Source organism: Macaca mulatta, chromosome 1 (genome assembly GCF_049350105.2).
Source record: "Macaca mulatta isolate MMU2019108-1 chromosome 1, T2T-MMU8v2.0, whole genome shotgun sequence".
Classification (NCBI taxonomy): Eukaryota; Metazoa; Chordata; class Mammalia; order Primates; family Cercopithecidae; genus Macaca; species Macaca mulatta.
Window position 1 is genome coordinate 9,191,975 of NC_133406.1, and position 12,629 is coordinate 9,204,603.

At 40.7% G+C, this 12,629-nt stretch overlaps 1 protein-coding gene across 8 annotated transcripts in view; it reads right to left on the reverse strand.

Annotated features, from left to right (window-relative positions):
- Positions 1–632: 632 nt before the first annotated feature.
- Positions 633–12,629, reverse strand: part of CHRM3 (cholinergic receptor muscarinic 3) — a 522,214-nt gene continuing 510,217 nt past the window's right edge. For 7 of the 8 annotated variants that reach the window (XM_028843487.2, XM_015126492.3, XM_015126482.3 and 4 more), the window contains one exon: positions 633–8,628. In XM_028843487.2, the coding sequence (XP_028699320.1) occupies positions 6,837–8,609 (1,773 nt within the window). In that variant the 5' untranslated portion in view covers positions 8,610–8,628 and the 3' untranslated portion in view covers positions 633–6,836. 8 annotated transcript variants of the gene reach the window in all.

Below are 12,629 nucleotides of genomic sequence, written 5' to 3' on the forward strand. Positions count from 1 at the left end.
TCTCTCTCGTACTCCTTCCTGTTTTTTCTTGCCCTAAAGACTAAGGAGCAATGGTTGGTTTCTATGGGACAGGTTGTGAAACAGTACAACAATCATGAAGTGATCAGGCATGCCATTCAAAAAAATGTCATTTCTTGCCCAGAGTAACTTCAGTTTGTATCTTCACTTCTAGCAGTTTTAAAGTCAGTGTAATAAAATATGAAGCTTGTTTTTTTTTTTTTTTCTCCAGTGGGAAAATATTTTCTGTGGGGTCTAAAAGAAATAAAAATACACCTGAAAAGAAAAAAAAAAAAAAAGATAAGCATGCCTTAAAAAAAAGAAAATTCCCCTTCCCTATATGTATCTACAGACAAATATTTTTCTTCACATGCACTTTTGGAGTAAGGACTGTACGTGTAGCTATAGTTTCCACATGCTTATACTCCTCTAAACACATGGCCAGGAGGTATTTGGTTTATGATGGTATGATGATAGTTGTTAAAGAAAGTTCTTTTGCATGTGAAAAAGAAAGAGAAGTCAAGGCAAATAGCAGTCTGTTCAGAATTATCCTTTCAATGAATTCTGCCCTTTTATACAATAAAAAGCTGTGGCTGTATTATAGGCCCTGGATTAAATAAAAGCAAACCACATTCTTTGTTCAATAATAGTTTTATTTATTATTTCACTGTTAACTTGGGGATAATATTCACCACAAAGTTGCAGGCATCATTTTATAGTACAGACTACAGACGATTGACTTTTTCAAGATTAAAAATGAACATGGTTTGTGACACACCTGAAATGCCTACTGAGGAAGTGCTGGCCACGAGGTAATAAAAAAAAGGTAAAATTCAGTGCCTTTGGCAAAGATGTGGACACTGTTTTAGATGCGAGTATGATACATGCCCTTTGCTTACAAAGCAAATATACACCCATCTGTTTTTGGACTGCGGTTTCTCTATCCACCAGAGAGCATCTTTACATGATTCACAGACATTTCCCTGAGAGCTTCCTGCCAAGAGAAATCAGCATGCTGATTCACCATCTTGGAAGCCCTTTTTAATGTAATTATTCCTCAAGCCTGCACCAAACTTGGAAACGGTTCTTATATTTAAAAGAAAGAAGGGCTTTGCCCCAAATGTGGCCGTCACATAGCTCTAAGTGGACGCCCAAAGGAAGTGTGAAGTGTTACATGTAGGAGGCTGGGAATGCCCATGTGCTGGATGAGGAATGGATAGAAGGGAGAGCATGTGTTCGATTGCCTGCAGAACAGGATGAAGGATTCTCTCTTAATAACTTTCCACACCAAGCAAAACTACATGCAAGGATTTTTAAGCCAAACTACAGATCTTCACTTGTACAGAAAACTGTGTTTATGAACTCTCCCGGCCCTCCAGATACTTCTCTTACTAAGGCAAGCAACCAAGAAGCCTGTTGCAAAAGAATTATCCCTTCAATGAATTCTACTCTTTTCTACAATGAAAAGTTTCTCTTTGTTGACCAATCCAGTAAAGTTTCTGAGTTCTAGGGATAAAAGAGAGAGTTAATTTTCTTTTTCCTTTTTGGACTCTAAATTATTTGTTCATAACTTCAAATCTATTTAAAATATTTCTCCTTATTGCTCAGTGATATTTTATTAGATAACCATCATATTTGTGAACATTCTCCATTTCCCAGCCAAACAACTCCTGACTACAGTAGCAGCATGGGACATTGATGTGCACAGAATTTTGACAATATTTGTTATATTAATAAAGAGATTATTAGATATTCAACATTTATTGAATATATGCAATTTACCAGATTCTGTGTGAGCCACAGGATTCAGAGTGATGAATAAGACCCAATTACTATCATCAAGGAACTCACAGAATACAGGATAAAAATAGTTTTGAGTTTTGTATTTGAACTGCAGAACTGCTAAGCATTTTGGACTCCAAGAAAGAACAATAGTAAGCTTTAATATTCTGGGGATAATCTTTTTAGTTTAAGGTAGGATTGCCAGATTATAATTTGGGTGCACGAAGTTTTAGTAATATTTCTTTGCAGTGGAGAGTACGGCTCCTTTATCTTTTACGTAGAATGCAACTGAGACGTGAGCCTCTTTGGTTCTCTAGATGATTTTTTTGGGGTGGTCTCAAGCCCAGACCAGAGTAGTAGGGTCAGAACTTTGTGTGAGTCTCTGTGGTTCTACCAGAATAAACATAGGCCTAATGTTCTAGCAATGCATTTGGATGACTTCCATATATCCAAATGTACTATTCGTCTCTGCATGAAGCTGTCAACGTGATGCATGCCTAATAATACCAACACTTGCTCATTTCTGAGCCGTACAACGTAACACTGTGCAGTTACAAACTTACATGGAGTATAGTCATGTTATGAACTAGATCTTCTTTACTCATTTATATTATCTTATCATAAGCCTACTTTCCCAGACATTAAAACTAAAGCCAGAACAAGAAAATGGAATTCTCCAGTTCTAAAGAGCACTGGGTTACCATTCTAGAAACCTTTCTCTTAGGTCTGCAGTGTTGACTCACACAACATTAATGCTGGGAGAGGCTGAATATTTAGAGTCATCGAAACAGAAGAAGAGAGTATAACTTAAGCGTATAGAAAGGAAGTAGTAAAATTGTCCTTGAACCTATTAAGGGCTGGAGTTGATCCTGTTTAAATAAGTTTGTTGCACGTAGCATTAGAGCAAAATATTCTTTCAGAGGAGGTGCTAAAAGTAGGGTTGTTTAGGTTAAAAAAGTAACGTTGGAGTGTTATATTCTATATAGTTTCAGTCCTACTGTGAGAAATGCTATTGTAAAACCAAAGCAAACACCTGCTACCCAGAAACTCTGTTTTGTGTGGTTGCCAGACCTCAGTGCTGGGTTGGAGTGGTATTTGAAACCATACTACTCTGGGTTTACCAACAAATTTCCAAGCTTCCCTGGTTACCTTCCAAATTTCAAGATTTTGTGGTGTTGAAATATAGTAAGTAAATAATTTTACAGAGTATAAAATCTGAAAATTTCAAGCATTCACTCAATATACCATTTTACTTTCATCATGGTATTTACTGACTTCAGTTTTGACCCATGTGCCATCAGAAGACAAATTGGAGAAGCTTCAGTGTTGTTGCTGAGTTTGAGCAATGAGGAGAAAACCCAGAAAGTTTAGGTTAAGTGACAAGCATGCCTAAGGACATGTAACTAAGCAGTGACCAAACTGGCACAGGAACTTAGGGTTCCTCATCCTGAATTCATTGCTTCCTTGACTACACTGCACTACCTTCACAGGTCCTCGGAAGCTGCCAGGGGAAGATTGTGCAATTTCCTGGAATATGTCCCCATCTTTGAATCATCTCTACTCAGATAAGTACAGGACACCCTGGCTGATCCCTGGAATCCTTCTCCGTGTCACTCTAGTATTAGGTTTCCCCGCTGTGACAGAGCCTTGGCATCCTTCTTTCCTGCCTGAGTCAGAGCTGAAACAGCCAACTTTGCAGCAGAGCTCTGTGCTCCAGCTTCTCTCCTGACACACAGACGGGCTCCCAGCGCTCTGCAGAGCAATGAGTCCTGCCCACGGGCAACGCGGGAAGCCTGACAGAGAAAGTCGATGTGCCTTCTAGATCTTCAGCCACAGCAGGGTCTAATGCTTAGGCTTCTTGTTTGTTTTCATTCCGTCAGAGTCTACAACTGTTGTACACTAAAGGGTAAAGAGAAATGAAAAATATGTAGAGAGTCAAGGCTGGGCTTAAGAGGCAAAGGGTGATTAGAATAGGGAGGACTAGCATCGAGGCCACAGGGAGCTGATGGGCAAAGGAGAGCAGAGCCGAGGGAACTAGGGGGCCAGAGAGAGCTCACTTCTCCTGACCATCTGGCAATGCCTGGAGAATGGAGAATGTGTGTTGTGTGTGTGCTTGTGAGAGAGAGAGAAGGAAGGAGAGGGAGAGAGAGAGATTCTCCAAGTGTAGTTTGATCATTTTCTTCTTTCAATCAAAGTGGCTAATCTTGAAATGTCTGCAAGCCTCATGCATATGGCATGAAATAATTTGATTCCCAGTTTGGGATGAAGACATTTTGATCTTATGTAAATGCTGAATATCTCCCGTAATGACAAGCCCTTTGAGAAATGCACATGTAACTAAGGTCCAGTTATAAACACTCACTATATCTTCAATTATACTTTTAAATTCTTCATATTCAAAAGAATCTATTTTGCTTGTTTTCTTTCTCTGAAAATGACCCAAGAAATGGACATACCTCTCTATAAAGTCAGTAGATAGTATTTAAATGCAGCTTTCATCCATAAGAGGCTTAAAAACAATTCTATAATAAAACCAGTAAAACCAAAAAAGGAGACCTAGAGTCTTGGATTTGTTCCTTCTCTGCCATTATTAGCATCACAAAAGGACAAGGATAAGGAGATAATCATATTTAAGGAGATTGTAAGTGACTCTCAAAGTTCTGCTAAATTTCAGGGTTTCTCCTTTTCTCAAATTTAATTCTATTATTATTATTTTTTAAATAAAAGAAACAGCCCTTTTGGGAGGGAGGCAAGATAGGAGTTTGCAAAAGGATGGGAAGTGCTGAAGTACTGGGACACTTGAATAAGCTTTCACATATTTATTAGTGCCAGGCCAACTGGAGAAAGAAAATATAGATGCAGTTGCTTACTAGACATTTCACAGGTGGATACTATGACATTCTGTAGTTTGCTGTACATATGAGAAAATCGTCTGTTTTTTCTTGTTCTTTGGTTGAATGTGGGCCCAAAAAAATCACTTACAATTACACTGATCGTTTTTTTTTTCCCCGTGTAACATGATTTCAGACACAATGGTGGAGGGCTGCTTTGTTCATTTCCTATCAGATTTAACTAAAGAGTGGTTTTAAACATTTATGTTGAAGTGACGGTTGACTTTTTGTTACCTAGAAAGAGTTAGGTGCTTGCTGATGCCAGCAGGATGACATGTTTCTTCTTCTTAGCCACAGGAAAGCTCAATAGACTCTATTTGTTGCTCAAGTGGACTTTAAAGAATCACTTTCAAAGGACACCATGGCTGACGACTCAAGAGTAATATTTATCAACATTAAATAAACACTTGGTGTAGTATCCATAAATATTTCTGCATATAAACATAACATGAAATTAAATAGTTCAGATACACAGACACCACTGAGTACACGTCCACTGTTGTCAAAGTCGTCTGTAAACACCACCTCACACTGAATACAAAAGCAGCTTCTACCCAGCTCTGGGTTCACAACACGAATGCCCCGTACAAAGGGAAGATGTCTCCGCAGCCCTCCCACCTCCCTCCCCTCCCTCTCCCCAAACAGCCCCGGAAACAGGAAAAGAAACCCCAACAACTACAGCAGCAACAACAACGACAATGACGGCAGCACCCCAGCCCCTCCCCAAATAAAACAGTTAACATTTTGGTCAATTCAAGGGAGAATGCAAAAACAATTTTTTTTTTCCCCCCAAAAGGTAAGGAAATCAATTTGAAGCATTACTTTTCAGAGTGTAATTCTTTCTTCAGAGGACATGGAACTTCCTAAACCTCACCTATTCCTGGGTGAAGGTTACTCAGTGAACACCAGAAAGCACTGGCCAGAAAGCTGAGTAACAAAGGTGCAAGCCCTATTTTCTTTTAGAAGGTGCCATTCAGCAAGAATCAAACACAATGTTCTCCTTCATTCTCTCTCACCATGTTTTTTTTTTTTTTGCTTTGCCATATATATATATATACATATACATATATATATATTGCTGTGTATGACATTCAAACGTGACACTATTACTGAGTTTCAAGCAGTTTAGATAGCAGAAATTTTGTTTAGAAACATTCAGGTTTAGATGATTAAATTCAAACGTGTGGATGTGGTTCATTCTTTGAGCTCAGAGGGGCCCCGATGTGGCTCTGTTGAGACATCAACAAAGGAGATTGCTTAACACCAAGTCTGGTGAAGCCACGGTGCTCAACTGACTCACGAGCCTGTCCGCTCTGCACAGGCCTGCTGGGAAGGCCTGGCTGCTCTCTGTGGAAAACAGCCCTGGTTTCAAAAACATTAAACTGGGCTTATTTCACGTTTATGTTGCATTAGGATCCTAGAGAACTTCAGTCACCAAAGTACTGAAAGCGTATATTGCAGGAATAATTTGCCAGTTCAGTGTTTCCCATGATATTATATACACTATGTGTGTGCGTGCAGAACTCACACATATATATATATATACTTAAGTATTTTTATTTGTACGAAACTTGAACTGCACAAAACAGTACTTTGCAAGAATCAAGAATCAAGTCCACAAATAGAGTTTAACAACACACCTAAGAAAAGACAGGAAGCTCTATTGGGACAAGAAGATTCAGCTTTGCAACGTGTGAAATAATTTTGGAACCACAGATTCGTTAGCCTGCAGTGTTCCTCGTGGGGTCTGGATTCCCACTTTTGGGATCCTTGGGAAGAATGTGGGAACTGGGTCAGCTATGCTCATGTGAGATTCCAAAGCTAATGGGAATTAAAGACCCAGGCAAATCAATTTGGGTATATAATTGCTGTGAAGCAATTATTTTTCTCCTCTTTAAGAAAAAAACATGTAAAGTCTATTTCAGAATAAATTTCTATATATTCAGTAGTATGTTTTTTGTTTTTTGTTTTTTTTGCTAAATTGGTATTGACTTTTTCTGTTAAAATGGGTTTATTCAATGGATCAGTAAACAGGCAGCTTCTTTCACATCCGGGTGATAAAACCATTTTTATCATCACCAGAAATCACCCCACCCTCAGCTTCCTCCTCCTAAGGTCTGTGGGTTGATGTGTGCGTTTCGTCACTGCTATTGATAAAACCTCATTCTACAAGGCCTGCTCAGGTGCGCGCTTGTGAAAAATGACCGACTGTCTCTGCTGGTACTGCTGCTTGCGCCTCTTTTTTTTGTCACACTGGCACAGCAGCAGCATCTTGAAAGTGGTTCTGAATGTTTTGTTGCACAGGGCATAGCACACGGGGTTCACGGTGCTGTTGATGTAGCACAGCCAGTAGCCCAGATTCCAAAAGGTTTTGGGTATGCAGCTGTCACAAAAGGTGTTCACCAGAACCATGATATTGTATGGGGTCCAAGTGATGATGAAGGCAAGCAAGATCGCACTGAGGGTCTGGGCTGCTTTCTTCTCCTTGACGAGGGACATCCTTTTCCGCTTAGTGATCTGACTTCTGGTCTTCAGAGCAAACCTCTTGGCCAGAGTGGCTTCCTTGAAGGACAGAGGTAGAGTGGCCGTGGTCTTACCCACTGAGGAGTCGACGTCAGAAGTCTTGGCTGTGTCCACGGCTGACTCTAGCTGGATGGGAAGCTTGGAGAAGCTTTTTGGAAAACTGCCTCCATCGTCCACGCTCTTCTGGGCCTGCAGCTTGTTAGTTTTCCTCTCCAAGTCCACCATCCCCAGCTCCTCCTCAGGCACCTGCAGGTTGTCGGACGAGGGTAACTTGGTGGAGTTGAGGATGGTGCTGTGACCTGGAAGCTTGAGCACGATGGAGTAGATGGCTCTCGTCTCGGAGCCAATGTCCTCCTCATCGGAGGAGGCGGAGTTCTCCAGGGAGGCAGCAGCATCATTGTTGTTCCAACTGTCACTGCTGCTGTGGTCTTGGTCCATCTGCTCGGAGCTGGGTTTCCAGCTCTTGGTTGTGAACCAGAAGTGGCAGCGGCTGTACTTCCTCCTGTTGGAGCGTTTCATGCTTTGCTGTTGAAGTTCGTAACTGCTGCAGCTTCGAGAACTGCCCGTGGGGTGGACAAAGTTTTCTGTCTCTGCCTCTGTCCCAGAGGCTTGCAGCCCAGCAAGCTCTTTGGTACGCTTTTCAGTTTCCTTATAGATCCTCCAGTATAAAATAGTCATAATGGTGACAGGCATATAAAAAGCAGCGATGGCTGTGCCAAAAGTAATGGTGGGCTCACTGAGGAACTGAATGAAGCACTCTCCTGGAGGCACAGTTCTCTTTCCAACAAAGTATTGCCAGAACAAGATGGCAGGAGCCCAAAGGACAAAGGAGATGACCCAAGCCAGACCGATCATCACACCAGCTCTCTTTGTTGTTCGTTTGGCTCGGTACGTGAGCGGCCTCGTGATGGAAAAGTATCTGTCAAAGCTGATGACCAGAAGATTCATAACAGAGGCATTGCTGGCTACGTAGTCAATGGCAAGCCAGAGGTCACAGGCCAAGTTCCCTAAGGCCCATCGATTCATGATGATGTAGGTCGTAAACAGATTCATTGAAATGACCCCAATTATCAGATCGGCACACGCCAGGCTTAAGAGGAAGTAGTTGTTGACTGTCTTCAGCTGCTTGTTGACCTTAAATGACACAATTACCAGGATGTTGCCGATGATGGTCACCAAGGCCAGGATGCCCGTTAAGAAAGCGATGAAGACCACCTGCCAGACGGTATGACCTCCCAGAGGGTCATCGGTGGTACCGTTTAGAGAGGAGAAATTCCCGGCTGCTCGAGAAGCATTGTAGCTGCCCAAATGAGTGACGGTTCCTGGGGGCAGCCCTGCATCGGAGGGGCTGTGTATCCAGGAGGAGCTGATGTTTGGAAACAAAGGCGAGGTTGTACTGTTATTGTGCAAGGTCATTGTGACTCTCTGACATAGTCTAGGGGAAGAAGAGAGAAAAGACGGAGTTAGAAAAACTTCTGCCTTTATTTGCTTGTTCTTTGCATTGCATACGTTAAAAGACATGGAAGGCCTATGACAGGATGCTGAATCTCTATGAAGCCAAACATTAGCAAGTTCATTCTCTTATTTTAAATGAGTGGAGCCTAGGGCAGACAGACATGGATTTGTTTGAGATAGTATTGTATAATTGGTGGCATGCACTGAACATTGGGCTTTTTTCCCACATTTTTCTCATTTCTAAATATATTCCATGTAATTCTGTTACTAAACAAACTCGCCCTTCTCTTATTTTGTAAAGGCAAAAAATATCAGACATTTCTATTACAATTATCCAAACAGTTTTATCGTCATGCTAAATTGATAACTTGACTTGATTTGCATTTTATCTATCTGGGCATTTACCCATCTGAGGCTTGAGAAATACACAAATTTAAGGTGATACCAGCCATTTAAGCCTCACTAAAAGGAGCAGTGCCAACCTGGAGAAGGCATAAAACCAATGTAAATCAATTCATATTATATTATCTCTTTGAGACAGAATTGAAAAAGTAAGATATCAGTTCCTTGTAAGGACTGGTAACACGACTGTCTCCCGGGAAGCTATCTTCTACTTGATGACATGCAGATGAATTTTTAGCAGAATGTTTTGAATGGATCAAGCCAGTTTTAAATATTTCTAGTATTTAGATCTTTTAGATCCAAGCATGAAAACGTATTTTAGCATGTCACACATACATGAACAAATGGACATGCCCACACGCATTTGCATATAAAAGTTGCAAAACTGCAACTAGTGCTTTCAAATGCTTGTTGCTAGAGTATATGAACAACTAAGAACCATTACAAATAAGGTGCCACCAGTAAGACCCCCGTGGTGTCGCTGCTGGCCTTGGTTGTGACCTGCACCATTCTCTCAGAGCCTCCAGGGCTGTACTTCCGGGACACCACTGGCTCAGGAATTCACACACCACCAGCCACTGTACACTAGATAAGCAAATCATTCCTCAATTAGTGTCATTTGTGAGTTCAAAGTTTGATCATCCTAGCAAAAATCTATTGTGCACCCTGCTACTGCATTTATGCTCTTGGTTAAAAAAAAATCTTCAACAATAAACTCTTACAGATAAACATATATGTGCAAGTGCAGTGCAAGAGTCCTAAATCAAGTCTTAAGGTATTGAATGTCAGCTTTTTCTCAGAGTGTCTCTCAAAGCAGTAGTCAGATTCACACAGAACCTTCTGGAAAGGATTTCTGGTATAGCAGGAAGACTATGGGGTCAAAAGGAGTAGTTCAAATCTGTTTGACCACTTACTGGAGGTGCGATCTTAGCTATTTAACTTCTTTGAGTCTAAGTTTTCTCATTGAGAAATGGGAATGATAATTTTCTGTATAATAGAATCAATTGTTGATAAATTCTTTTCAGAATTCAATAATAAGTGACCAAAGAAGCTTCATTTCTCATTAAAATGTTTTAACATATATAAAGTACTTAGAACAGGAGCTGATACAGTAAATGCTATATGAGTATCTGTGATTATTATCTTATTCTTTTTATTGAACAATGAACTCTCTTTGCTTTGACTGCCAGGATGCTCAGAGCTAAATTTAGTGCAATAATAAATGTTAGTAGAAATTATTTATTGGACATTTACTATGTGGTACATGTTGTGCAAATGCATCGTATGCATTATCTTATTTATTTATTATATTTTTTGAGACAGAGTCTCGCCCAGACTGGAGAGCAGTGGTGTGATCTTGGCTTACTGCAGCCTCTGCCTCCCAGGTTCAAGTGATTCTCATGCTTCAGCCTCCTGAGTAGCTGTGATTACAGGCATGTGTCACCTTACCTGGCTAATTTTTGTGTTTTTAGTAGAGATGGGGTTTCACCATGTTGACCAGGCTAGTCTCAAACCCCTGGCCTCAAGTTATCTGCCCATCTTGGCCTCCCAAAGTGCTGGGATTATAGGCGTGAGCTGCCGTGCCCAGTGTATTATCTCATTTAATCCTTAAATAACCTCATTTTACAGGAAAGGAAGACACATTTAAATAATTTGTGCAAGGAATTGACCTAACAAGGGGACGTGTGGGGGGACCTAAAGAGTTCCATCCAGACAATCTGAACCCACAGCCTCCATGTGTAACTGTGAGGCTATGCTGCCTCTCTACCAGCTCCTTCCAGGTGTCCTATACAACTAGCCCCTCCTAGCTGGTTAAAAATCATCATACGCCTCCTTAAGGTGGAATTGATGTACATTTAAAAATTAATGAGATACTCCTTATCACCTAAAACAATGGCAAAGATACAGATGATTCGATACATTCAGCATTCACAGTAATATGGCAAACAATCAATTTTCATGGTCTTGGGGTTGCAGTATACACTGGTCATTTGAAAGGCGATTTTGCAGTTGGTAAAGAATGCCAAAATCCATGATCTCAGGAGCTGCCTGACTCTATGTATACACATAATACCTATGATGTTAGACATAAATACACTCACATACGCACATATAAATACACATACACATGTTCACTTTAGTGCTCTTTGAAATAATAAAAAAATTTGAAATAGTCTAAATATTCTAATATAATACTCAATTACAGAGAGGAATAATACAAAATATTCTGTATAATCTAACATTATTTTCCCATAGCTAAAATATCTGACATTGTACTAATTTTCAATTTTAGAAAATTGATGAGACTATTCTCTTTTACTTTTTTTTTTTAAATATTTGAGTTTTATTAGGTGTCAACTTACACTTAACTCTCATTCTCTCTCACTGAGTGATGTCTGGGTTTGGAAAGTGTTACATGCTGTTTGTAGCACGCAATTGCATTCAGGGTTTCTTCCAAGATGCATGTATGGAAGATCTGTCTGTGGTTCTCCCTCCATCCAGATCCCAGTTTACAGCAGTTCTAAAGGTGTTTGCCTTGTTCTCTCTCCATTGCTGACTGTGTATATCCCACTCCACTGCGACTGTGTATATCCCACTCCACTGCGACTGTGTATATCCCACTCCACTGCGACTGTGTATATCCCACTCCACTGCGACTGTGTATATCCCACTCCACTGCGACTGTGTATATCCCACTCCACTGCGACTGTGTATATCCCACTCCACTGCGACTGTGTATATCCCACTCCACTGCGACTGTGTATATCCCACTCCACTGCGACTGTGTATATCCCACTCCACTGCGACTGTGTATATCCCACTCCACTGCGACTGTGTATATCCCACTCCACTGTGACTGTGTATATCCCACTCCACTGTGACTGTGTATATTCCACTCCACTGTGACTGTGTATATTCACAAGGATAGATGTGTCTTTAATCAGGTCAACACCCTGTCTCTGAGGTTAATAACTACTATTACTATTGGTCTACTGGGGAGTCTGGGGTGCCTCTTAAATGCTCTCGGCCCCATATGCTGATAAGTGGCATTTGGTCCTCTTTAGATTATCATCTTTATTCATCCATTTTTGTTTGTTTGTTTTCCAGCACGGGACCTGTGTTTATTTCTCATGTGCTCTGAAGAGCCTTTCTCTTTCCAAACTCTCCTTCACCCCTGAGATTCCTGAACATAGCAGTTACATTTCCTCGTTTCTACTATCTAGGTCTCTGCTTTCATGTCCCATGGGAGGCAATCATGTCCTGTAGCCCCAATTTCAGGTCTTTAGCCATGCTGGTTTTATTATAAATAAATGTAATGCCCAATCATCCTGATGCTTTATTCATATTTGCGCTGATGATACTTCTTTCATCTTTGTTGGTTAAAGCCATGCCGTGAGTATCTGTTATTTGTCTTTCTTTGGACTGTCTTTTTGGAAATAGCCTGTCACCCATAGTATGTAGTTTGGGACAAGCATCAATCAGATGGTCCTGGCTCCTCTACCACAACAATGAACATGAAGAAGACCCAGGCAGGAGGGCTGATGTGGGGATTTGATGTGGATGTTGGAATGAGATAGT